Source organism: Glossina fuscipes, unplaced genomic scaffold (genome assembly GCF_014805625.2).
Source record: "Glossina fuscipes isolate IAEA_lab_2018 unplaced genomic scaffold, Yale_Gfus_2 112, whole genome shotgun sequence".
NCBI lineage: Eukaryota > Metazoa > Arthropoda > Insecta > Diptera > Glossinidae > Glossina > Glossina fuscipes.
The window spans coordinates 4,948,791-4,974,717 of record NW_023998455.1 but is presented as its reverse complement, the minus strand read 5'-3'; the positions used below and the strand labels follow the sequence as shown (position 1 = coordinate 4,974,717).

Below are 25,927 nucleotides of genomic sequence, written 5' to 3'. Positions count from 1 at the left end.
GTTGAATAAAAGTAACAAAAATGAATTAAAATGAATGAAGAATCGATGATAAACTAAAACGAGAAAAATTGAGCTGGTTTATAGATCTCGTTATTGAATTCTTTGAAGTCTCTATCCACCATAGTCGGAATCTTCAGCTTCTGTCAGTTATCGCCAACTTAATTGTGAGATGTGACTGTGTAATTTTAAGGCGATATGATCAATGCTTTTTCGAGAACAATTGAAAACGCTAAAGTACAACGCAGTCCATTATTAAACACCCTACACCACTTCGTTTAATATAGTTATTCATGCATTTCCGACTTTGAGGCTGAACACAGGAAAGCAAGTCAGCCATTATAGAGAGATGAACAGACAAACTTAGACCAATGAAAAAAAGTGGAAAAAAGTCCTTCTTCTGGGTATTGCATACATCCATAGAAACGCCACAAGGAGTATAGGGTATAAAAATTGCTTACATAATATGCCATATATCAAAATCGTTTTCCATTTTTATCCATTCAGAATTTATCTTTTCGTTTCAATTCCAATTAGACAGGCCCATTAAAGAGCATGCAAAATTGTTGTTGGCTTTAAAACATATTACGACTACATTTCTCTTTTAAAATATGTTGAGAATCGATCGATTTCGAAGACCGTGATGTGATCCACAAAGAAAAATTTTTAATTTAATTTTCTCACCAGTTTTATCTTCAACTTTTTTTTTTATTACTCAAGGCTTTGGCAGGCTTTTTTCAGAGCATCTTTGCCAAAAATTTTTCAAAACTTGTCCCCATGTGGCACTGCAATTATTCCGAAAGATATTATTTGTAATTGCAGTAGTAACAACTTGCAGATACTTCTTGATCAGCATTTACATTCGGTATGAACCGAATCTTTCGATATTCATCAACTTTTATTATAACGTTTAAAATTAAAAGAAACGCTTCCAACGATCAATTGACCAAATTCGGATACTTCTCGATTACATTGTTTTGCATTCGAACTGATTCGAAGTCGCTACTCGTTATTCAGTATTCAACCCGTAACCGTCTGCTATTTATGAAAAATGTTAGGATTAAGATTAATTTTGGTGGACCGATGAACTCATTGGCATTGATAGATGTGCCAGTTGATCATCTAACGGGAAAATATTTAAATAAAAAAAAAAAAAAAACTATTCCAAATGTCTCCTTATTTTTTTTTTTTTTTTTTTTCTTGTATAGGAAGCAAAAAAAGTTGATGAGTATGAAAGGTAATAATAAAAAAAAAGAAGGCAAAGAAAAAAGGATTTATAACAAAGAAGTTAAGTAATATTTACAAAATTCTTTTATAATTAAAACTAAAGTTATATATAAAATATATACACACCCATATATATGTACATAACAGAAAGAAATTTTAAATGCTTAAAGCTTATAAATATATTACAGAACAAGGGAGAATATAACGAAACAAAATATTGGTGTTTTCCAAATTGTTTACAGATATTTAAGTATATAGGTACATATATATATATATATATATATATATATACTTGTGTACATCGTTTTTAAAACATGGTATTGTATTCCATTCGTCTTACGAATAGTGTTTAATGTATGTGTATACGAGTGTTGCTATCGTGTACTAGATATTTCTGCGTACAATAAAATATGTTTTTTAGCACATTTTTTATATATATATAAAAGTTTATATGTTTTATATGTTTGTCTATACATATATATATATATATATATATATATACACATATATATATACAAATGTATATGTACGTATGAATGCATGCATGCATGTATGCATGTGTGTGTGTGTGTGTATGTATGTTTGTAAGTAAATGTCATTTCTTGTAATGTTTATATAAGAATATTGATTTTTTATTAAGCTATTTTTCACTTTATTTATTTTATTCTTTTTCCCTTTTTTTTTCTCTCTGATATTATCATTAGAATAAGCCTGAGGCACATTTAGATCTTAACATTTTCTCTCAACTTGACTCATTTATAATAATATTTATTATGTATATTCGCTAACAAAATTAATAATATTTTTTATCCATAGATGTAAATTTCTATTTTTACTTTTACTTTGTGTAACAATAAAAAAAGTTTATTGTTAGCACATGTTTTGTAAAAAAATTTTTTTATGTCTTGTAAATGTTCATTATTATTAGTTTTTTTTTTCTTTTCTCTTTTTTATTGTTATTTTTGAAGCATAATTGTTTGGAAAAACGAAAAAAAAAAAAAAAAACAAAAAATGAAAGATTAACGTAATTCAAGTCATTTACGCCGGTCAAATGTGGTCTTTCACATTCGGTCTTTAATCAAATCAAATGAAGAAGAAGAATTATTTTCAAGAAATTCAATAACATTAACATTAACTCCAATATATGATGCTTCAACGATATAGAGGAGCACTTAAAGCTAAAGGCTTTTTTCATATCAATTATTCTTTCTTAGCATAGATTGTATGTGTGTGTGTGTGTATGGCCCATCGGTTAGATAGATAGATAGATAGATGGATAGATAGATACATTTTGAACATAAGTCACACCTTTCATTCGTTTAGTCTAAAACAAAAAAAAAAAAAAAAAAAAAACAATAAATAAATAATTAAAAGAATAATTTCGATTATACGGCGCAAGTTTTTTTAGCTGTGCACACGATTCAAAAATCAAACGCGCAGTCATGGTCAAAAAGTCAAAGTGAAGAATATCAAATCAATATCGTATAATATATAGATAGTATTTTTCATTGTGAAAAATGATATGAAGAAATTATTGTTGTTGTTTTAACTGAATGAAAAACACGTTGCCGTTGACAATGATATTTTGTTCCCGATAGTGAAACTCAAATAGAATTGATCGCATACAAGATTCAATCGGTGGTGGCTCTCCCTTATCTCCCTTATCTAAATGGCTAATCGATACCGATACTTTATCCGGCGTTGTTTGCTAACCAGCACTCAATTAAACAACAACCTTCGGTATGTGTTTGATTTTCTCATATGTATATATATATATGCATGTATATGATACGATATGAACAATGTTGCTGCTGCTATTAATTGATATAAATTGCTGGCTTTGTCTCTGGGTCTGACCTGTCAGATATGTCTATCGATTTGACGACTTGTTTGACTAGTTTGAGCTCACGTTCTCTTCACTGCAGGTGATGTGTTTTCGCAAATTTATTCCTATATTGTTATAATGCTATTTAAGAGCTTTTCTTTAAGACATTTGGACAAATGTTGGCAAACTTTGCCGTAGATGCTCAAAGTATTAAAGAAAATTATTTATGACGTGAATAACCTAAAAAATTTTAATTACATTAATTAACTACATATAAAGATTAACAATCTGTTATAGACAGTAGGGATGAGTTTTGTATTCATACAAATTTGAAAAAAATCTCACTTATGCTAAAATCATCTTAATCTTGATTACTATCGTAGCAAACTGTTCTAAATTAATCACTCAGGCAATGAAAATTGTTTGAGGGAAGGATGGGGATGGGGATGGGGATGGGGATGGAGTGGGGGGCGCGAAAAGTTCTTTAAGTAAGTTTAAAACTATTTGCTGTAATCTTAGCTTTGGTTTCGTTGTGACTAGATAAAAATTTCAAGTCCAAAACTAAGCCATTGCAATAACGAATCGTAGGATGTTTTCAATTCTTTTGTTATATGCTATAATCGCCTTAGTAAGACAACAAGTCGGTTTAATTGAATCAAAATTTGATTTTGACCAAAGACGATATGAAAAATTTTCCTTTCACTATCTAAACAAGTTTTGCTAATGAAACTGCTTCGAAGCTACCGCAGCTGCACTCAAAATCTCACTCAATTCAAAAGTTTAGGCAAAAGGACTTGCTTTTACTTCTTTCAAAACTTTTCTAAACACAACTTTTTACACTCTTGAATATTTCAAGCTAATATTCTTTTTTGAAACAAAAAAAAAATTTATTTGAACAGTTCGACAACCAACAGTTTAGAGTTAATAAGAATGATCGAGTCTTACGCGCATTTCTATCGCATACATTGGAGATTTTCAAACAAAACAAAAAAAAAAAAATAATAATAATAATAATAAAATTTGTACCCTTCCCCACTGTATACATACATTGTATATGAATATCTACATAAATCAATTATACAACAATTAAATGTTTTAAACATCAATAAATAACTATATGCATGTATATAAGCATTTATATATGCGGCGCTTAAATAAGCATTTAAACACGACATTAAAAAAAAAACAAAAAATAAACGAAAGAAAGGCATATTTCTTTTGTGGCAAAAAAAAAAAAAAAATTTAATAAAAAAAATAAAAAAAAAAAATTAATTTTTTTTCAAACGTTCGATGATGGTCAGATAGAATAGAAAATAGAGAATTAGAGAATAAATATGGAATATATTATAGAAATCGTAAAAGTGCTAAAAAAAAACAAACAAACAAATGAACAAAAACGAAAAAGATTTCAGTACACATTTAGGACGTCCAGGACGTTATTGTTTCTTTATAATCCTTTCTTTTCATTGAACGCTATTTATAGTCACAAAGCAATGGACTTTCACAGGAAACGTATCTCAAATGCTAAACTCAAATGTAACAAGATTTAAATATTTTTATGTAACAAAGTTTTTGTTTATCGGTTTTTTATGTTAAAAAAAAAAAAAAAAAAAAAAAAAAAAAACATCACGCATTTATCTTTTTATAATTCTAATACAGTGAAGAGCAATTAAAACGATCATAGTAAATAATTTCATTTGAATAGTGCGTTGTTGCTGCTGATCTCTTCACTACATTGCTTCCCATTGTATTTCGTATAATACTTGTACGCATTCTAAAATGAAGTCTGTTTCAGACACAACAACAAAGTCATGTAAACCATGCACACCATGCATTTAAGTTGAAATGGTAACAGCAATTATTCTTAGGATCTGAGAAATGTATTCAAAAAAGCAGGAGGACGAGAAAACATTGATTGAAAAATCAATAAACGTTAGGGCAGAGAAAGCAAGCTTGCTTAGATTGCTTGCTAACTAAGCTGACGAAGTTTAATCAGCAAACAATTCCGGGCACTCTCATGCGAAGAGCCTGATCATTAGCCGTATCAATTCAAGAAAGAGAGCAAGAGAAAGAGAGAAAGAGAGAGAGAGAGATGTCACCGAGTGAATTTTTCATTCAATTTTGATCAGTTCTATTTCAATATTATTACCTAAGTATCTAAATAACAGAAAGCAAAGTATTATCTGGAAACGCATCTTTCAGTTTCATCTGTTCATCAGTTGTGTCGCTTAATCTTCTGTGCGTCCGATCAACTTTCTATTTAAAAAATTCAATTCACTTCTCTGAAACCATAGATTGATAAATATGCTCGACTTGTTTCAATGAATATAGATCGTTATCAGCTTGTAATTGAAATGAATTACAATTTGCCAACTTCTGCTAACAGCAAACTTACAACGCCACCATCGATACTGTCATCGTGTAGGGTTTGCAGCGTTTTCTGGCGTTTACATGATCCTTTTATTTGCTCTTCCGTAAAATTCTATAAATTATCTAATAAATCCGAACTCAACATAATTGATGAAGACTCACCCACACCACCCCCCGTTATATTGAGATGATTTGCATCGGTTTGTGCCGTTGTAAAATCAGGAGCATTGTTCAGACAACCGACAATTTTTGTACTACCATTTACCAAATCGTTATCTACTGATAATAAAGAATCGCTGGTCAGGGGCGCATTTACCCCGACCACATCTGACCCCATAAGATTTTCATTGTCTACTCCGTTAAAAGATGAGGTTATACTATCGTCGATTGTGTTGCCATTGATAAGAAAATCGCGTGTTATCTCTGACGGGCTATAACGAAAACTGCTACTACTTGGGGTAGTAGTAATAGGTGTTGACGGCATCGACTTTGATATGTCACATGCGGAACGTGATAAAAGTGAGGATCCTACTATGCTCGCATTATATCCAATCCCTTTGGTCGCATTGCCAAATCTATTTTCTGAACCTTTACTAATTGAATGGGCGTATCCGAAACGACGTCCACTACTAAAACTATTTTGTTGATTTTGATGCGGCAGGGGTGTAGAAGGTACTGAACGTGACGCCGCTGTCGAAGACGTACCACCGCCGCCATAGCTGCTTAATGACGAGTTAAAGTGGCCAGCACTGCTATAACCTGATGATGATCCGGCCGAGGAACAAGTTGTTATTGCTGTCCCAGACTGCGCTATACTCGAAAATTTCGTAACAAAATCTGGTGAAGACAATATTTCACTGACGTCTACATCGTCAAGTATTGCTGTCGAATCTGAGGCAACCACCCCCGCTACCTCTTCTAATTTGATAGTAGCACTTTGCTGACTGCAACTATTTTCTGACAGCATTGTCGTTGAGTCACCAAAGTCGGTTGGCACGGGGGTTTGAACCAAAGAAGCGCAAGCTGAATATGTGGTTGAAGCATTGACTGTGCTTGCATGAAAGCTACGATTAAAACTGGGAGAATGGCTACGTTGCAATTGTGACAGCGGTACCGATTGCGAACGCTGTGTAACTTCGTTAAGTGAGATGAAGCCATCGTTACCGTCGCCGCCCATTGCGGCTGTACTGTTATTAAGAATGGCGTCCACATTATTTCTGTTATTGTAGATAACATTATTAACAGTCGAGGGAACTGTGGTAGCTGTCGCCTCACCAAAGAGATCCAAATCTAAGGAGTTTTGATCGGAAAGCATACCAGCTGGCACTGCCGTGTTACCCGTTTCTAATGAATTGCCATTGTAAGCGACATGAGCATTTTCCGGTAAACCAGGTCCCAACCACTGATCAGTGAGAAATGAATTTTGCATGCCAAAGAATTGCTGTTCTTTTTGTTGTTTAAGCACCGATGGACTAGGTGGTGCAGAGGCTGAAGTAACATTAAAGTAACTACGTCTACGTCGTCCTGATCCTATCATAGGATCACTTGAATCACAATCCAAAGATTGCTGTTTGGTTAATAAACGCGACATGCTGGGACTTGCAAAAAATCCTGCGTTATTGCCAGAAGTATTACTGGAAGATGTCGAATTTATATTCGGCGATATCGGTAGGAAACTATAGTTTTTACGAGCCGCAGCAATATCTGGCGTAGTAGATGTGTTTAAATTTATTTTCCTTTTAATTGTATGCTTTTCATTCTGCTGTGGCAACTCTATTTTCTGCTGCTGCTGTTTTTGTTGTTGTTGTTGTTGATGATGATGATGATGATGATGATGATGCTTTTGTGACAATTGTGTCAGAGACGCTGAGGCAAATCCAACAGCTGATGGCGTTAACAAGGACGAAGCAACAACTGTTTTTGACTCATCAATTGCATTCGGATTTTTGGCAACCGCTTTCATGAGCGAAGTATGTATGATTTTATTACCATTTTCCATCAACACCGGCGAAATTAATGATGTTGGATGTATGGTGATATGACTTACCGTTTGCATTGTCAATTTATTTACAACAGTTGTAGTTGCGGTCGTCGTTGCCGCTGCCGCTATTGTAATTGATGTAGATGTAGATTGCGTTGTCGTCAGTGGTGACGATGAATCTGTGACTGTTGGATTGTTAATGTTGTTTCGCATAGCATCAGAGGAAGAATTTTTATCTAATTTTTCCTCAGCGTCTCCCATCTGAAAATATTGAAGCAGTTCAGTTTCTTGATCTTCAGAATTTTCTTCCTCTACAGGTAAGAAATAGTCGTCGAGTTCATGTTTATCCATATTGCAAATGCTTATGACACGCTCCCTAGGTAGACCTAAACTCTCAGGTAGTTCTGCACCCTTCACTGCACTTAAATCGGGTGCATCGCAAGTTGACGCATTAGCAGTTGTAGCCATTATAAATTTTTTGGCACGTAATTGCTGCAAATTGCGCGACAAAACTTTCGGTTGGGTGATGTTATGCGTGTCTTCATGCAATGATTGATTAGATGGACTGATAGAAGGTGCCATTTGTAGAGTTGGTGGTCCCATACAAAAATTGCTAGCAGCAGTAATCACGCCCTGCTCAAGACTGTTATTAGTTGTTGCAATAACGCTCGCTGGCACCGGGGGCGGAGTTGATGCACTTGTTGTTATGATAGGCAATGACGTAGAAGTAGAAGACTTTGGCGAATTGGCATAAAAGCCTTTGGTTTGTTGAGCTTTAAGCACTTTTTTGCAAAAAATATTAGCAGTGTTATAATCATCTACCAAGACTTCCTCCTTAATAGTGATATTAGCAGGGGCAAGGCTAACAATTGGATCTTCTGACGACAATTCCATTATTTTTGGAGTCAAATTCTTTATCGCTGCACCCACAGACGAAGCAGATGGTCGGACATGCTCAAAAGCACTTGATAGAGGTGCAATCACTAATCCTCCGCGATTCTCAGACGCCAAATTCATGGGCAAAATTTGTTGTTGTTGGTGTTGTTGTTGTTGTTGATTATGGACTAAAGACGAATGATCATCTGGATGTGTACAATTATCATCTTGTAAAGACTTTAGTGGCATATGTGCCATCATTGGAGTGTAATTGGGTGTATCTAAAACTTCCTGTTTAATTTTGATCATTTTCATTGATTTTTGCCCATCGTCCATGGCGGGCGACAAATTGGATTGCTGATTGCTCTGAAAACTGTTAGACGGTGACAATTGCAATTGCTCTTGCGGTAATTGCTGATGTGCGGCACGATCTATTCCAACAGATTGATTGCAACTTGATTCTGATGATGATGAACCTTTTCGCTTCTTTTTACGTCTTTTCTTGAGAGGTCCCATATCCTATATAAATAAATATATTTCAACATACATAATTATTTTTATAAGGATAATTGTTACATCATTACCACTAGAAGACGTTTTTCTTTGGGCTCGCGTTGTGCATATTTTTTGTGAGTAACATTAGTCCCTCGAACAGCTCCCGTGTACGCACTTTGACTACCAGCTGTCGACGCCGATGTATTTCCTTTGATGTGATTGGCTAAATCTTTTAAATCATTTCCTTTAAAGTTCAAAATATTCTCTGCCCACTCTTTGATAATATTCCAGCTCTCGTCTTGATCTTCGGTATCATCAACACTTGCATTATCCGCATCGTTTGACATAGTAGTTGTCGTCGTACTAAATGTGGGTAAATGAGGAGCAGGTAGTTTACTAGTTTTACGCATCGCAGCGTAACAGTAACGTGAATGACCACGAGTACCCAGACGACGCGGCCTTATTCCCGGGAAGACCTGTTTCATTACTTTTCCAAAGTCGGCTGTGGACAAAGGCTTTATATCCAAACGCTCACAATAGACTCTGTAGAATATAATTATTATTGGTTTTGAATTGGTTTGTTTTCAAATTGCCCTCACATGTAATCATTGTAGACATCTTGTTTCGGGATAGAGACTTGTGGATCTTGTTCTAAATGTGTACGAACCCAATTAATAGTATGATTAATCTCTGAACGAGTGCCTAAAGGATTTTGCGGTTGCCGCAATGGATCTATATTCAAAATAAATTGAACTTTGTTATTTTAAAGGTAATAAGTTTTTTTCACAATCACTTACCGGTTTCCGGAGTTTCGCCAGGTAATCGTAAATAAAGTAAAAGTTTCTCTACCGGTCTTAAAGCAGAAATACGATCCAAAATCTGCGTAATTTGTTGCTTAGCATGATCCCTATAAAGAAATCAGTTATTAAGTATACATTCTTTGCATATGTGCACATATATATATATATATATATATATATATTTACCCTACTCCTGTCTCCACAACGTATTGTATCCGTTTGAGTTTATCATCATCAGGTACATGAACGCCCAAACTCATTAATCGACCATGCGAGGGAGCAGTAGCTAATTTGGTAGCACTATTACCACAAGTAATAGTATTTATGACATGTTCAGCAAGTTGACTACTTATTACGCCCGATACAGTTTGATCAGCACCAGGCTGAGACTGACGCGATATCGTATTTGAATTTGAGTGGGGGACATTAGACGTATTACATGTAGCTGAAGGATGATGACTGTCGACGACCGTACTTGATTGGCTATTGCCGAATGAGACTGCCATCAATTTACTAAGTTCGTACTGTTGTTGTGGGTTCAAATGTCGTAACTGCTCAACCCCAAAGTGAGTTGATTGTGGTCCCAGGCATTGCGATGTTGTTTGCTGATATACGCTCGTGGTACAAGCGGAATTTTGACCTGTTAAAGATGCCGCAGCATATGGATTGGATGTTAGTACTGATGTCGTTGGCGTAGCAGCTGGTGTAAACAGAGGCGGAACAAATCCGCTGGGTGCAGGTACGTTGGAGGTGACTGAGGAAGGTATTGCATTCGAAGTTGATGCTGTTGAATGATGACTTAATGGAGGGGCTTGAAATCTAGCTGCATATGACAAATTATCGGATGAGTGGCTACCAACGCTGGCACCGCCATAAAAAGCATTAGAAGCCGGTTGAGATGATCTTAACGTTACGCCAGACCCATACACAGATGGGCCTCCTTGGATTTGTTTTTGTGCTGATATTGCAGCTGTTCCTTTCAACCACTGCCCTCCTTGCCCATTTTTATCTGTCATATCGCGGCTTTAAGGTTATCGTATACGAATATGCCCTTTGGTAGCAAAAAATCTACGCCGTTATCCTTATATCCAAATGACAATCCTCTCAGTACACTTAATTAAGAAAACAAGAAGAGCACTTATCCTCTACCAGAACTGAGGGTTTCAACCCTCAACTCTCGGTAACTTATTATATACTATTAATCCTAGGTGCAAAAATCTTGGTTGATCGCGAAATTTTATTTATTAATCTGTTTTAAGACACTGCGAAAGCGATAATGAATGCGACAACGTTTGCTGGATAATAAAACATTTTGAACTTTTTCTTTTTACCTTTTCATTTGTTTTTTTTTTTTCTTTTTTTTTTCTACTTTTTTGCGTTACCTTTTTATTGGAATTATTTCAACTGTTTCTCTTCATGTTCCAATGTGTTTAAACACTTAAAAGCTAATGCAACATATATTTATTGCATAAAAGAGGAATTTTTTTAATAGCAATTACGCAAATTCAACTGATAATTTCCATTTTTTGTAAAGAAAAATTTTATCTGCGTTGTAGCGTATCCTTTTTCGCATTTTCTTCGTCGTATTTTCTACATTCATTACAACAGAGTTGCAAAGTTGCACTTGATGGTAGTAAAAGAAATTTTTGCAAATAAATTTATATAAAAACACTAATGCCATTAATGTTTTAGCTATGTATTTTTATTTTTATGGTTAAGAAATTGATATTCATAATATTTTTCTTTTCAGTTTTTAATATTTTTTTCTCAGTTGATATCTATTCTGCATTTTGTTTTTCATATCCTAAGTATCGAATAAATTGTTATCGATAAGTGATTGGCAACGTAAATAGAAATTATAAAAGAAAACTCAACAAACATAATTAAAATATCAAGTGTTGTGTTTTTAATTTTAACTAATTTTTAAGACGCAAAGCACGACTCTTATAAGAGCGCTTAACCATGGATGAAAAAATGGCAACAACAGAACAACAACAGAAATTAACTTTAGAGTTATTAACTAAAGAGGAAATTATAAATAAATATAAAAGTTTATTAATTATAGCGAAGAAAGCTAAGCAGGCTAAAGATGGTAAATAATGCACAGTGAGTCTCCTTAGTATTGGGTTTTTTTGCTTATTAAACCTAGTCCATTGTCCAAACATATGAAAATTTTGGGTGTTTTGTACACATCGCAGCGAATTTTCGGTTATTAATTTGCTGAATAACAGAAGAAGTAGGATTAGATATAATAAGCGTTTAGTTTTTGTCAAACGAAAAAACCCAATATTAATGAGACTCACTATATAAACATATTACTATAATTGACAATAAGGTCAATGCAAAATTCTATTTTATTTTCATTTAACTTTAAGAATCATCTGAAGAAAATCGTAAATTAAAGGAATTATTGCAACAACATGAAACCCAAAAGGAGGCCGATAAGAAATCTTTATTGACCATGAAAGAAATGGTAGAGTCTTATACAGAAAACAAACTTCAATTAACGAATCAAGTATCAGAACTTCAAAAACAGCGTAGAATGGATGTGGAAGCGTTGGAAAAACTATCTATCGAGAATGAGTGCGTTAAACGTCAATTGCAGCGTTTAAGCGGCGATAATGATTCACTTTTAGCGGATTTACAGCGAATGGAACAACACATGCAACAAATAAATGTTCTGGGTCATGAACAGAAACAACATTTAGAATTGCTAGAAGATGAAGTGGGCATACTGCAGCAAGCCAAATCTAGAAATGAGATTCTGCAGCAGGAAAACGTAGAAATCAGTAAATCATTGCAAGAACTGAAACAGTTATATGAACTTACGAAGGAAAACAATAATGAACAAAAGCAAAAATTTAAAAATATGAAAGATCGGTTTATTGAAGTGCTACGAAAATTGAAAAAGTTAAAAGAATGCAAAAGAGTCTTGTTGGAAACGCAACATGAATATGCGGATTCAGTGTCCCAGTGGCAAAATGAAATTATCCATGCTTCGCAGTTATTGTGTAAAGAGTTTAACGTTTTGAAATCGGAAAACGCAAAACTGTTACGAATATCAGGAAAAAGTCCCTGGGAAGGAGATCATTTAATTCCGATGAAAAAACTTAATGCATTATTAGAGTTGAGTGAAACAGCTTGCCAAGAACACAAACAACTTCAGGAAGAGAACGTGCGCCTTTTGGGTCGGCAGGAAATATCCATCGACGCACACTTAAGCGAACATCAAAAACCATTCGAGGCCATTAAGCGATCTGTTTTAAAATTGGAAGAAATATCTCGATTAGCAGAAAGGGTGCAGGAAGATCAAACTTTACTAAAATTAGAAAACGATAGACTGCAAAGATTATTAAACATATCACAAAGTGAGAATGGAAATTATGGAAGAATTTTTAAAAAATTAGATGAAATGCAGCATTTAAGCGTAAAAGCTCAAGAAGAATTTGAACTCAAGCAGTCGGAATTACAAATCTTAGAGGAAAAATATCAACAGGTAATGGAAGGACAACAAAAGTTCCAAAGCGAGGAGAAAGACACCCAAGAATTACTGGAAAAGTTAAAAAATTTAAAAGAAGATAAACTTAATTTAATTTGCAAACTGGACGAACTAGAAGCTGAAAAACAATCTTTAGCGGAAAATGTATTAAAATTGGAAAGAAGTTGTGCTCATTTAAATGGAAAATTATCCAGCACTCAGAAATCGTTGGAAGATTTGCGTTGTTCGTATAAAAAGAAGGAAACGGAACACACGGAATTGTTGAATGAAATGCGCGAATTGAATGAAGCGTTAAAAGCGAGAGGCGATATGATTTCGCGTCAGCAAAATGACTGCCAGCTATTGCAGGTCGATCTGAAGAAGAACTCTGAAAAATTACAGCAAGTACAGGAGGCGCTAGCTTTTAAAGAAAAGGAACTCGATGATAAGCAGGCACAATTAAAGGCAATAAGGTCTGAAGTTGAAGATGCTCGACAAAAAATGGAAAGTTTAGAAAATTGTTCATCTCTTAATGAGGAGAAAGTGCGTGTACTTAGAAATGAATTAGAAACTCTTAAAACTTATACACAGACCAGTCCCCCGGATCAAGATAATCAAAGCGATCTTTTATCTACATCGAGTATATCGAAAGGCGAAGAGTTGCAGTGCTTTAAAGAGGAGCAAGATTCTTTCGAAGATAAATATCAAAAAGTCAGGAGCTTGGCGGCCAAATTTAAAAAGAAACTGTTGGAACAAACTGCTTTAAATCAAGACTTAGAAGAGGAGTTAGCTAATTATAAATCGAAGCAAGCACAAATGCAGCAAGACTTCAACCATCAACAGCATGTGAAACAAACGGAAATGGATAATGTTCAGCAGCAATTGTTAGAGGCGCAGAAACAGGTGGATACTCTAAAGGTGGAGAATCAAAAATTGCGTTCGTCTCGAAAGCAGGCAAACGTTTTAAATTTGGAAATTGAGGCGGCCGAAAAGTCATTGACAGATGTCTCCGTTAAATTGGCAGCACGCACTACCGAACTAAGCGAAATGCAAGATTTACTTATTACTAAGGAAACCACAATTAAGCAGTTGCGTCAAGAAATACATTTATTAGAATCCGCTAAGGAGTCCGAAATTAACCATTCCCAAGAATTAAAAGAGCAAATCGATCATTTGCAAAAAACTTTAAAAGACATGGTTTATGCCAAACAGCAGGCTCTCGATGCAAGTAAAAGTCTAGAACACGATGTTGAGAATTTAAAATTGGAATTTGAATCTGCCCGTATGCAATTGTCTGCAGCAGCCAGCCAACATGATAAAGCCTTGAATGCCTTGTCCGCCGAAAAGGAAGAATTAATGCATCAGTTCAGAGCTACGCAAGAAATTCTGTTTAATACCGAGCAACGTTTAAAAACGGCGGAGAGAGCTACCGAAGATTTACGTGTCGAGTATTTGGATTATAAAGTCAAGGCTCAGGCTGTCTTAAGAAAAAATCAAACTCGCGATATTACTAAGGAAAAAGAATTGGAGGAGGAGTTGTTAATGTCGCGAACTACGGAACATCAACTGAGAACGACTGTACAGACATTGAATACAAAATTAGAAATGTCCGAGAAACAGAATGAGCTGCTTAATGACGATCAGGCTAGTTTGCAAAAGCGTTGCAAAGAGTTAATGGAAATTGTCGAGGAATCGCGGGCCCAAAATGAATCTTTGGCCCAAGAATTGCAACAGAAAGGTTGATTTTTCTTTATTTTCGTTTTATGTAAATGTTTCATAAACTTCTTCTCATATTTTTTAGCCCAGCAGCAACATGAGATTCTAAAGCAGCATCGTTTACAAATAGAAACAGTGAATGAGTGTCATAAAGAACAAATTCAGTCATTGGTTATCGCTCATAAAAAACAAATCGAGCAATTGCATAAGGAAATGAATGCTAATCAACGAGTCACGCCGTCTATAGGTGCTTCGAAAACCCAAGCTCCGCCGCCCTTGGCTGATATGTTGCAAGCGGGCGAGCAGAGCAAAATTGATTTCCTTCTTATGGAGCGGGAAGACGCGGAAGGCTCTGAAGAGGCTTTAGCTACTCTCGCCGCTTCTCGTAAGATTTCTAATGCTTCCTCGAATCAAAAACGGGGCCAACATGATTTCATGCCATTAGATGAGCTTCTAAATACACCCATTAATGCTATTAACAGCGAAACTTTGCTTACAAATAATCAAAGGCAAATTTCTGAATCGGACAATAATCCAATCGGTTTGTTGCAACTGGACTTGCATGATACTAAAGAACGCTTACAAATGCAAGAGAGCCGAGTGCGTCACCTGACCGCCTTGTTGGCAGAAAATGAGCAAGATTTAGCGAAATTCACACAAATGAATGATATACTTAAAGAAGAATTGCGTCGCCAAGAACGTTGCAGCGAGAGGCAGCAACATATGCATAATTCAGAGTATTTAAAAAATGTTATCATGAAGGTATGCGTTGATTTTATCATTAACATTATTTGAAATTGTTTTTTCATTAAATTGATGGAATCATTTTCAGTTTTTAACTCTTAACAATAGCGATGAAAGAATCCGTTTAGTGCCAGTTTTAAATACTATTTTAAAATTGAGTCGTACCGAAACGGAAATGTTGAACTGTGTTGCTAAAGGGCAAAAAGGTAATTTAATTAATTTGTGCGCATAATTTTCAATTCCATCGCAATGAGATTGAAAATATATTTAAAATTATTGAATATCGGGGATACACTGAAAGGCCCAACATAACAGTAAACTGATAAGCAAGCAACGAGAAACTTGAGGATAAAGTTAATTAATTAGTATGGTATCTATGTAAACGCTTTCTAATTATCTATCGGCGGAAATAGTCTTTTTAGATTAGAAAGCCATTTTGGGCATATCAATCCGCCCTTACCCGTTATAAACTAAAAGTAATGTATTCCATTATCAAAATCTACAAACAAATTCAAAAAATTCTACGAGTTTCTATGGCATCTATTCCAACCTGCCAGGCTCTCTTACAACCGAACTTGCGCAGCAATATTTTATTTTAAAAAATTTCATTCGTTCGGCATAATTTAAAATGGATATGGATAAAAACAAAGTTAGTTCAATTGGCAAATTCAAGCACTTGAGAATTATGCATTTACCCAATTCAGTATTGATAATTTTTTTTTTGCTTACGATATAAAATTTTCATTTTTTTTATTAATTTTAGTGGTCGCAGATAGCAGTCACCGCAGTGGTTGGGGGAATTTTCTACCCTCTTGGGGCGGTGCTGGCAACATTAATAATAATTAGATTTTAAGGGAACTTCTTGTATGGCCCAGGAATTTATTTGGAAAAATTTATTGCAAAAAAATGTCATATTTCTTTAAATATTTGTCAACGATATTTTAAATGGTTTTTTTTGTTTTTTTTCCCCTCTTAATTACTCAAATTGACTTAACATACACACTTTATTACACAATCATGATCAAGACGTATTATGTATATATAATGTTTAGTTTTTATGTATAAATTATAAAATTAATGATTGTTTTAGTTCTATTATCCAATTACAGGGCCTTCTTTCGGCAAAAATGTAACTATTTGAAAGACTTAAAAGCAATGTACATAAGGACACGAAGGTCACATTATTGTATTGTAAATTTTTTGAAAATTATTATATTTTTTAAAATTTCTCCGAGACATCGGTCGGTTCTAAAATGGTCCTTATTGCGTTAACACTATAACAAGTATAATATGAAATCTTCTAAATTAAGATAATTAATAATCCAAACATTACGCAATAAATAAATACACACAAGCATACATAATGACATATAAAACAAAAATTACATGCATAATAAAGATCACAAGACTTCATAATAAATCCGAAACCCAAGTCCTAGGACTTTTCGACCAATCCTAATGTATATTTATCACGCAAAAATTAAAGAACTGAAAGAATTTCGATACGACATTCATGGCAATGAGTTTAAAAGGGGTTTTTAAAAGCAATAGAAAGTTTGGAAATGTTGAAAAACGGTAGAATAGGTTTGCATATGAATAAATCTGTCTTAAGAGACATTGTCGATCACTTCATATGGCCATGGTAATGAATGAATATGAATATGGTCAGACCAATTAAATTCGGACCATTGCCCTTACTTCATTCAAAAAATTATTGTTCAGTATCATTGCCGAACGCATACACCGGAACTTCGTATGCATTTCTTCTCACATTATAGCGAGTTGATAAAATAAATAAAATAATGGCTAAGAACGTGATTAAAACGATATATAGTTAATGTGTAGGGGAAGCGAATAATTTTTAATCCAGCATTCTTGTCGGCATTCGTTATCGGAGTACATTTGGAAGGATTCAGCTTGCAAATCATCTCCATAAAAATTGTAATATAAATGAGAAAATTTGTCGGACGAAAATTTTGATGAATCAATTCATCGTCTTATGCGTTATAAGTAGTCATAAGCGATTTGATTAGATTTCATTTATGTTTATAAATTTTAATCTATCAAAAAAATGCTGAAATCGCATCAAGGCCAAGAGTAGGCCATTAAAGATATCGATTATATGATTTTAGCTCTCATTTAGCTTTCATAGGTCTTCATTGAATAGTTGAAGTCAAGAAAAGGCCAAAGCTTGCTATCAACGATTTGCAATTTAAAGGAAGTAAATTTTGAACGGATTGGAGGAAATGTAGAAACGCCCTCTTCTCCATCATTGCCCGTTTTTGTTCCACTAAAACTTTACTACTTAATTCTTAATCAGTTTTATGTCTCTTACAAATTTAGAAACAAGTTCTAGGACTTCATTTCCGATTATTGCCAAACTCCAGCATAATTACCCACCAAAGTGGCGGGCAATGGTCCACCTGCAGCAAATAATCGCATACCAGTACTATCGTAACAATGCGTATAAATAGCGGGTACATATTTAACATTAAATCCGTCCATTTCGTCTTCGGGATACTATCAATAAATAAAATTTAACCCCATAAGCAAATAAACTAAAATATATTGTATTTCGGTTACATACCACTATGCCCTTACTGCACTTTAATGTAACAGTACGTGCGGCATTTACGCTGCTTTCTAAATATTTACCGGCCCGTATATCGTAGAAGAGTAACATACCGAGACCGGTTCCCACGGTTAGTAAATTTCCCTCGAAAGAGGTTGCTCTTATGCCGCAACCACTATAACGTGAGGTTATTTTTTTAATTGTCTAAAAAACCGTTTCATATTAATTAAATTCCACTATATTAAATTATTATTAATTAAAAGTTATTAATATTATTACATTTTCTACATATCTTATTCTCATAATACCTGTAATGTTCTTGTGTCCAAGAGAATAGTGTAAGAACGACAACCGATGGCATATAAGCCGTCTGAGTGATAAGCAATGCTTACGTTGTCCTGACAATTTGGTAGTTTGCGGGATAATTTTTGCTTAAAAGTTTCGGCATTGAAAATATGTATATAACCGTTCAACGATAGCGCAGCAATCTCTCGAAATTCTTTGTTGAAACAAAGAGAACGTATCTAAGGTGCAAAAAATTTAGCACATATTTTATTTTCCTTAATGGAATTTTGCATGCGTTAATATTCACTTAGGAATTCGTAAGTGAGTATTAACCCTGTAGGAAGTAATTAAATGAATTGATAAAGTTTTTAAATAAATAAATAAAGAAATTTAAATCTTTGCTTAACTTCGCATAATTTTGACATTGTTAATTAACAATGGTTAATTTTGACATGCTTGATGAAACATCAAAATAAAGGGGATAGAAGAATAACAGCATTTATAGAAGAACGATATAACAGACCATTTGAATAATATAATAATAGCGTATAATAATAAAATAGTAAAATAATTCAACTCACTCTTTGCGCAGTCCGACAGTCACGTATGCTCAAGGGATTTATGGTCGCAAATGTGGGGCAAGATTCTTTGCCACCGTCCGGAAAATCCATATAGTCTTCATTAATACGCCATAAAGCTAATCGAGAGTCTTTAGAGCCTGACACTAGGAATTGATCATCCAACCAACACATGCCCATAATCAAATCACGATGACCGTTTTCCCCTACACATACTGGATCCAAGGTCGGCAAGCGGTATACAGCTATGTCAGCAGAATTTCGCGCCCCGGTGGCTAAATAACTGCGACTTGTATTAATCTCAATAGAGTGTAATCCACCTTGCACTTCCGGATGATTGACACGATTGGCGGACAATGTCGGTATGGCGTCTACTCTACGCATATTAACATCATAAATTAATAACTGCAAAACCGTATTAAGGGCATATTACATATAATCAGTTAGCAAAAGTTAGCAAAACTTCTCTAGCGGAGTTTACAAACAATACCTTATTACATTTCGTTCCAAAAACCACTTGACGATTGCTAAGCCATTTCGAACAAAACACCTTATTAACATAGCCCAAATTAATTTGGGTCTCGCGCAACATATCATGAGTTAAAACATAGCGTGTAGTCTGTTCAAAGTTATAACTTCGTCTCTGAAATTAAAGAAAAAATGGAACAAGGGGCACTTAAACTAAAGCAAGTGAAGTTAAAAAGAAATTGCATCTTCATCACAAACAAAAATACGACAATTTAGACAAAGCAATTAAAAAAAAAAAAAAATGAAATATTACCTCCAATAGGTTGTTCTCCCGACTGCGTACAAAGTCGCAAATATTATATGAAGTATTCAAAATCTCTTCCTGTTGCTGAGGCGTTTCCTCATCGCTGCCTGAATCTTCGTAGGTAACAAAATCATCCGGTTTATCTGGCTTCCGTCTTCGTTCTTGACGTAAAGCTCTCGACTTTGCTCTTCGTTCTTCCAAACGATTAGTAATATGACATGAAGGATATTGACCTACTACACTATTTCGTATCGTTTTTACCATGCCATACATTTTGATCATGTACCCCTTTTAAAACCTACTGCAAATGATTATACTTTTTTACCGAACAATAAAAAATTTCATGATCTAAAAATGAAAAATTTTTTCCTTCATAAATAAAACAACAAATCAAAAATTAGTAGAGATGCACTATGAGCGACAATAAAAGACATATGAATTTCGATAATTCTTTACTTACCACACATATGTTTGCAAACGCAGCTTCAATTAAAGGGCAGAACATAGGTATCGGGCATCATGCGCTTGAAGGTGAAAATATTACATCGCTATATGTGTTTTGTAAACAGTGAATGCCAAATAAATAAAGATTTATAATTAAAAGAATGAAACTAACGAAATGAAAATGATTAGTAAATACTTTAATTATATTTTTTCGCTTATTAAGCAGCATACGGACGCTACATCCATCTGCATTGATAATCAAAGTAAAGATGTTTTTGCGAATAAATCAAGATCGTACGCTTTACTTTTCAAGCATCAGATTCTGTCAAAGCCATTGCATGAATGGAATAGCGTACGGTATACGCGCAGGCGTTGTGTCATCTCCTTATGCGTTTGTTTATGTATTTGTTTTTTATTTTTCTTGAAAGCGAAAATTTCTTTGTAACGAGCGAAAAATTACAATATTTAGGAAAATATTAGAGAAATCCTAATGTCTTCAACAAGTAAAGCATTTGTAAGTAAATATCAATAATTGTAAACTGTAAAAGTGCAAAATAATACATACAAAGGTTTTTTCTTCACAGGTTTCAACCAGCAGCAGCAGCAGCTCGGCAACAGCTAATGTACAAGAATTCGCCATACGTGTACCAAAAAATTTACGAAAAAAGCATCATGTTATGCGTTTTAATGCCACGCTAAACGTCGACTTCGCCCAATGGCGAACAGTAAAATTGGAAAGGGAAAATAATTTAAAGGAGTTTAAAGGTATGGAAGAGGATATGCCAAAATTCGGAGCAGGATCGGAATATAATCGGGACTTGCGTGAAGAAGTTAGGCGCAAGAAATTCGGAATAATTGCAAAAAAATACAGGCCAGAAGCTCAACCATGGATTTTAAAAGTGGGTGGTAAAAACGGGAAAAAGTTTAAAGGTATACGTGAAGGTGGAGTTAGTGAAAATGCTGCTTTTTATGTGTTCACACATGCTCCAGATGGTGCCATTGAGGCCTATCCGCTTAATGAATGGTATAACTTTCAACCCATACAACGATATAAATCTTTGTCCGCTGAAGAAGCTGAACAGGAATTTACTAGAAGAAAAAAGGTCATCAATTATTTTTCATTGATGTTGCGTAAACGTTTGAAGGGCGACGAAGAGGAAGAAAAAGACCCTGAAGAAGTCAAAATAAAAGGCGGCAATAAAAAGCCTAAAGAGTTAAAAATCAGTGAAATGGATGAATGGATTGACTCGGAAGATGAGTCGAATTCGGACAGTGACGAAGGAAAGAAAACGAAAAAACAAGACAGCGATGATGATGGCATGAAAAAGAAAAAGGGCGTAATAGGTAAAAAAGGTGAAAAGAAGAAGAAAAAACATGATGTAGACGATGAAGCTTTCGAAGAATCTGATGATGGCGATGAAGAAGGTCGAGAAATGGACTATGACACCGAATCAAGTGAAGAGTAAGTTTAAAAACCTATACGACCGAAAAAATCGAATATATAAAAGCTATTATTTTTCCGTTAAAGCGAACCTGATCCCGAATCGAAAGTCGATAAGGATATGAAATCAGTGGCAGAGGAAGACGCTTTGCGTAAACTTTTAACCTCGGACGAAGAGGAGGAGGAAGAAAATAAATCGGAAGAATCCGACAATGAGGACGATGAAAAAAAGAAAAAAGATAAAAATAAGGAGGAAACGACTAAAGATAAGAAGAAAAATAAGAATAAGAATAAAGATGACAAGAAAGGTGATAAAAAGAATGATGGAGAAAATTTGCAAAATCTGTGAACTGTTTCTTATTTCAGATTCCTCAAGTGATTTTAGTTCAGATAGCACTGATTCGGAGGAAGACATTGTTAAAAATAAAAAGAATCCAAAAGATAATGCTAAAGTTAATAGCAATCAAAATAGTTCTCGATCGACTACGCCAACTTTCAGCAGCGATAACAGCAAACGCAAACTGAACAGCATGCCCGGTGATTTAACAGCTTCTGAGAACAGTAATAGTCCAGTTAATACTCCCGCCAAGCGAATCAAAACTGAAATAGCATCGTCCCTGCCTTCAACCTTTGCTGGCGTGGTTAATGCAAACAGCAGCAGAGAGTATGTTAAACAAAAAAAATTCATTTCAGGATTGATATTTTGATATTCGTTTTTTTTTTTTTTTCATTGACAGTGATTTTGGTATCACAGAAGAAGCTGTCAGACGGTATCTTATGCGTAAACCAATGACCACTACAGAGTTATTAACGAAATTTAAAAATAAAAAGACCGGAGTATCTAGCGATCGACTGGTTGAAACTATGATGCAAATTTTGAAGAAAATCAATCCCGTAAAGCAAACTATACAAGGGAAAATGTATTTAAGCATCAAAGTTAACAAGTAACTAATTACATCCCACTAAACTCAAGATGCTCAATTTCAAGCAAAAGCTACATGGAACGTGAAAGATAGAAGAAGAATTGATTGCATATCTTTTTTTTTAAAAAAGGAAAAAGATAATTTTATTTTTTATAAACACAAACTATAGTCATCGTTTTGGTTTAATTAAAATGTATACCTTCCGAATTAAAGGCTAATAATAAACGCATGAAATCATCCAAATCCATTGAACGTGCTCTTGTATTCGCCATATTGACCTTCTCCAATATATTTATAACTTTTGCCTGCATGTTAAAATTTCCTTCAATGGGCTGAAATTTAAAGTCCTCAGATCATGTTTCCGCCATGTTTCCTGTTGTACATGCCACTTTACTTACCTTATTCCTTAGCGATAAGTGCAACTTGTAATTTTTTTCCAACATTTCCAAAACTGAATTAATTTTAAAGGCGGCCGCTAGAGTTTTATTCTTACGCAGAAAGGCTACGCGTGTTAAACCATCCCATTCTGTAAAATTTACTGGTGGCGGTGGATTCTTTGGCTCCAAACGTACTACGTTCGATTCAACTTTGGGTGGCGGTTTAAAATTATTTTTTCCTACTTTCATTAGCATGTCAACTCGAGCCAAAAGTTGAGTGTTAACGCTTAAACGACAATATAACTTTTCTCCCGGCTTTGCTACTAATCTCTGAGCGAATTCACGTTGAAACATTAACACTGCGCAACGAAATAATGGTCGATGCAAAAGCAATTTAAAAATAAGTGGTGAGCTGATTTGATATGGTATATTCGCAATGCACAAGTCAAAGAAGGGCAGGTCTGCTTTTAAGAAATCGCCAATAAGGATTTGTAATTTATATTGCATGGGAGTGGCTTGCACACGCTTTTGAAGTTCAGCGGCCAAGCGTGTATCAATTTCACAGGCTATCACTTTTTTGCAACGCTCCAGCATTCGAATTGTCATATTACCTGTACCAGGTCCAATTTCCAATATCACATCAGTGGGGCGAATGGCAGCCTTTTCCAGCATACTTGTTATAACCAAAGGGTTCTTCAATATATGCTGACCAAATTCCTTATTAAAGAGAATACCTAGTACAACGAGAAACCATGAACACGCAATGAACATTTCAATTATTCAACTATAACAAGTACCCTGTTTTTGAACTTCATGATGCAAACGATTTCGCTTTTCACTTTTCACTTTAGGCATATCAATTAAAGAATTTTGCAAGCAGGAAAGGTAGCAGTAAAATTGTTCGTTTATCTGAGTTTAAAAAAATTATGTTCGCCAGAAAGCGTGTTCTTTTTGTTTTGCATTAAGTCTTATTCCAGACCATAAACATCCCATATGTTTATCTCATATTATCCCATATGTTTATCTTTTTTCTCTTCTTTTCTTCGTTCGTTCTTTGTCAGCTGATCGAGATGTTGCAAGCAGAGATGCAATGAAATGACATTAACAGAAACTCATGATAGTGAGTGCAAGGCGGTTTTAAAGAACGTTGAGCAATCTTTATAATACTTATATTTCTCAAATATATATCAAATCAAGTAAATATTCATCAGAATTCATAAACTAAACATCGAACTTTCTATTGTCTTCGGCCATTTCAATCTAAATGACGCGTGTTTCATACACGTGTTTCATACACGCGTCATTTAAACAAAAACTGTAGAATTAAACACAGTCAACTCTCGATCCGATAACTTTCTTGAACCAATAAAAATTGAACCTTTGGTTCGGTAACAAAAACGTAACCGGTCAAAGATGAACTCTCGACTCGAGCCAATCAAAAGAGAAGCTTCGATTTGATATCGAACAGCCCCAAATTCGATGAAATTATTGAATCAATAAAAAGTGAACCTTTGGTTGTGTTGGTTGAAAATGCTTCTGAAAATTATTTATACTTTGAGCAATGTTCAATTTTGCCTTCCATACTTGAGTCAACATTTTTTACAAAACTCCCCAATTTGTTCCTCTTCTACAGCAGCCCTGCGAAAGTTACCAATAAATCAATATGCCCATTGCACTGTTTTGTTTACTATTTGAATTTTTTATGTTACTCAATTATTTTTTAAACAAAATACGAAATTTTGCATTTAGATAAGATGGAATGAATAATCATGGATCAATTGAAGACATTTGAATTGTATATGAACGTACGTCACGTTGATTTTTTATATGTTTATTGTTGTTTTTTATTTTATTTCTCGTAAAATCGCTTTTTTGTATTTAATTTATGTATAGAGTACTTTTATATAATTTTTGTTTTTTTGGTTTATTTCTCAATATTTTACAACATATTAATTGTTGACTTTCGACTATATATGTATAGATTGTTCAATTTTGTTAATTTCTACATAAATCTCGTTTATGGTTTTGGATATTGATCTAAAATTATACAATCTTGTTCTTAAGTTTCATTTCATTTGTTATGGAGTTTATGCATATTTATTAAAATTTTCCTTTTCTTTTATATTTTTATATTTTATATAATTATGAAGGTACATGAACAAATGTTTCAAGCTGGAGCAAGAAGAATATCTAAAGGAGGGCGTAGACTTGGAAAGTGAGCCGTGTCAAACTCAATCTAGAAGTTACTTTACCATTAGTACGTGCAATATTAATTCAATGCAGGACGTGAGTCATTTATAAGACAACCTAATTTGAATTAAAAATGAATTACTCTGTTTTTTTTATATAACTTCTTAAAAACAAATATGTAAATAATGTTTAATGCAAATAAAATATACAGCAGTCTTGATTTATTACAAATAGTAAGTTTTTGAAAACTCTAAGAAATTTTTTCGAAACATCACTCCGTTTAAAAGACGTAGCAAATTGTCATTTTACAGAATTGATTGGGTTTTTTTTCCACCACTTATTCTCATTTAACAGAATTGCTACAGTGCTTTTGCACTATTTATTGAAAGCAACTCTGTTCTCCAGAGAGAATTGTATACGCTTATTCTCGTACTTTGCCAATTTTTATGCGCTTACTCTCGTACTCCACCAATTTTTATACAAATACTTAAACAAATGTAAACAAATTCAGACGCTTATTCTCACATTTTTCGCATTATTGAGAATTGTATACGCTTATACCCTCCCTCTATTCTAACACATGATATTTTTTTTTATGAACTCTGTAAAGGACAAAACCAGTTAACGGCTTTTAGCGAAAAATCAAAACCACTTCACAAGTGCAAAAAGAAGTTTGACAAAGTAAAATATTACGAAAAAAAATTAAAAAGTCTAAAAATTAGAAGAAGAAGATCAAAAATTTATATAAAATTAAATTGAAAAAAATCAAAAAATTACAAAATTATAAAAAAAATTTAGTGTATTAGAAAGGTTCAGAGAAATGCATTTTCTTCTAT

At 34.1% G+C, this 25,927-nt stretch overlaps 5 protein-coding genes across 8 annotated transcripts; 2 read left to right on the top strand and 3 right to left on the bottom strand.

The window, feature by feature from the left end:
* Nucleotides 1–2,179: 2,179 nt before the first annotated feature.
* On the bottom strand, nucleotides 2,180–11,264 carry LOC119639178 (platelet binding protein GspB). Of its 4 annotated transcripts, none has more exons than XM_038036442.1 (6): nucleotides 9,758–11,263; nucleotides 9,569–9,678; nucleotides 9,371–9,503; nucleotides 8,861–9,314; nucleotides 5,582–8,795; nucleotides 2,180–2,548 (listed from the first exon to the last, which is right to left on the bottom strand). In XM_038036442.1, the coding sequence occupies exons 1-6, from the start codon at nucleotides 10,585–10,587 to the stop codon at nucleotides 2,544–2,546; spliced, it is 4,746 nt and encodes a 1,581-aa protein (XP_037892370.1). In that variant the 5' UTR covers nucleotides 10,588–11,263; the 3' UTR covers nucleotides 2,180–2,543. The 4 variants fall into 4 exon arrangements, 3 of the variants coding, with proteins under 3 accessions (XP_037892370.1, XP_037892369.1, XP_037892368.1); XR_005247539.1 differs by lacking the exon at nucleotides 2,180–2,548 and adding an exon at nucleotides 4,648–5,077 and having other exon boundaries at nucleotides 5,199–8,795; nucleotides 9,758–11,264; XM_038036441.1 differs by lacking the exon at nucleotides 2,180–2,548 and adding an exon at nucleotides 4,648–5,531 and having other exon boundaries at nucleotides 9,758–11,264.
* Nucleotides 11,265–11,452: 188 nt separating this feature from the next.
* Nucleotides 11,453–16,836, top strand: LOC119639195 (GRIP and coiled-coil domain-containing protein 2). Its single transcript, XM_038036465.1, has 5 exons — nucleotides 11,453–11,663; nucleotides 11,947–14,787; nucleotides 14,851–15,527; nucleotides 15,598–15,715; nucleotides 16,273–16,836. The coding sequence occupies exons 1-5, from the start codon at nucleotides 11,534–11,536 to the stop codon at nucleotides 16,353–16,355; spliced, it is 3,849 nt and encodes a 1,282-aa protein (XP_037892393.1). The 5' UTR covers nucleotides 11,453–11,533; the 3' UTR covers nucleotides 16,356–16,836.
* Nucleotides 16,837–16,891: 55 nt separating this feature from the next.
* Nucleotides 16,892–20,104, bottom strand: LOC119639196 (DDB1- and CUL4-associated factor 12). The gene is made up of 6 exons (XM_038036466.1): nucleotides 19,726–20,104; nucleotides 19,435–19,587; nucleotides 18,948–19,349; nucleotides 18,390–18,605; nucleotides 18,097–18,285; nucleotides 16,892–18,029 (listed from the first exon to the last, which is right to left on the bottom strand). The coding sequence occupies exons 1-6, from the start codon at nucleotides 19,996–19,998 to the stop codon at nucleotides 17,880–17,882; spliced, it is 1,383 nt and encodes a 460-aa protein (XP_037892394.1). The 5' UTR covers nucleotides 19,999–20,104; the 3' UTR covers nucleotides 16,892–17,879.
* A 447-nt stretch (nucleotides 20,105–20,551) lies between these two features.
* LOC119639552 (general transcription factor IIF subunit 1) lies at nucleotides 20,552–22,638 on the top strand. The gene is made up of 5 exons (XM_038036995.1): nucleotides 20,552–20,674; nucleotides 20,745–21,622; nucleotides 21,689–21,909; nucleotides 21,968–22,265; nucleotides 22,339–22,638. The coding sequence occupies exons 1-5, from the start codon at nucleotides 20,651–20,653 to the stop codon at nucleotides 22,547–22,549; spliced, it is 1,632 nt and encodes a 543-aa protein (XP_037892923.1). The 5' UTR covers nucleotides 20,552–20,650; the 3' UTR covers nucleotides 22,550–22,638.
* On the bottom strand, nucleotides 22,633–23,996 carry LOC119639553 (probable dimethyladenosine transferase). The gene is made up of 3 exons (XM_038036997.1): nucleotides 23,699–23,996; nucleotides 22,923–23,635; nucleotides 22,633–22,856 (listed from the first exon to the last, which is right to left on the bottom strand). The coding sequence occupies exons 1-3, from the start codon at nucleotides 23,754–23,756 to the stop codon at nucleotides 22,707–22,709; spliced, it is 921 nt and encodes a 306-aa protein (XP_037892925.1). The 5' UTR covers nucleotides 23,757–23,996; the 3' UTR covers nucleotides 22,633–22,706.
* Nucleotides 23,997–25,927: the final 1,931 nt, after the last annotated feature.

What these genes read in the sequence shown, in the direction of transcription:
- LOC119639553 (XM_038036997.1), bottom strand. Translation starts at nt 23,756, where the DNA reads ATGCCTAAAGTGAAAAGTGAAAAGCGAAATCGTTTGCATCATGAAGTT. An exon ending in TCATGAAGTTCAAAAACAGG is followed by an intron (nt 23,636 to 23,698) that starts GTACTTGTTATA and finishes TCGTTGTACTAG; the next exon opens with GTATTCTCTTTAATAAGGAA. An exon ending in ACTTATCGCTAAGGAATAAG is followed by an intron (nt 22,857 to 22,922) that starts GTAAGTAAAGTG and finishes TTTAAATTTCAG; the next exon opens with CCCATTGAAGGAAATTTTAA.
- LOC119639178 (XM_038036440.1), bottom strand. Translation starts at nt 10,587, where the DNA reads ATGACAGATAAAAATGGGCAAGGAGGGCAGTGGTTGAAAGGAACAGCT. An exon ending in GTTGTGGAGACAGGAGTAGG is followed by an intron (nt 9,679 to 9,757) that starts GTAAATATATAT and finishes ATTTCTTTATAG; the next exon opens with GGATCATGCTAAGCAACAAA. An exon ending in AAGAAAAACGTCTTCTAGTG is followed by an intron (nt 8,796 to 8,860) that starts GTAATGATGTAA and finishes TTATTTATATAG; the next exon opens with GATATGGGACCTCTCAAGAA.
- LOC119639196 (XM_038036466.1), bottom strand. Translation starts at nt 19,998, where the DNA reads ATGATCAAAATGTATGGCATGGTAAAAACGATACGAAATAGTGTAGTA. An exon ending in GGGAGAACAACCTATTGGAG is followed by an intron (nt 19,588 to 19,725) that starts GTAATATTTCAT and finishes CTTTAATTTCAG; the next exon opens with AGACGAAGTTATAACTTTGA. An exon ending in TGGACACAAGAACATTACAG is followed by an intron (nt 18,286 to 18,389) that starts GTATTATGAGAA and finishes ACGGTTTTTTAG; the next exon opens with ACAATTAAAAAAATAACCTC.
- LOC119639195 (XM_038036465.1), top strand. Translation starts at nt 11,534, where the DNA reads ATGGATGAAAAAATGGCAACAACAGAACAACAACAGAAATTAACTTTA. An exon ending in AGCTAAGCAGGCTAAAGATG is followed by an intron (nt 11,664 to 11,946) that starts GTAAATAATGCA and finishes TTTAACTTTAAG; the next exon opens with AATCATCTGAAGAAAATCGT. An exon ending in CCAAGAATTGCAACAGAAAG is followed by an intron (nt 14,788 to 14,850) that starts GTTGATTTTTCT and finishes CATATTTTTTAG; the next exon opens with CCCAGCAGCAACATGAGATT.
- LOC119639552 (XM_038036995.1), top strand. Translation starts at nt 20,651, where the DNA reads ATGTCTTCAACAAGTAAAGCATTT. An exon ending in GAATAAAGATGACAAGAAAG is followed by an intron (nt 21,910 to 21,967) that starts GTGATAAAAAGA and finishes TTCTTATTTCAG; the next exon opens with ATTCCTCAAGTGATTTTAGT. An exon ending in AATGCAAACAGCAGCAGAGA is followed by an intron (nt 22,266 to 22,338) that starts GTATGTTAAACA and finishes TTTCATTGACAG; the next exon opens with TGATTTTGGTATCACAGAAG.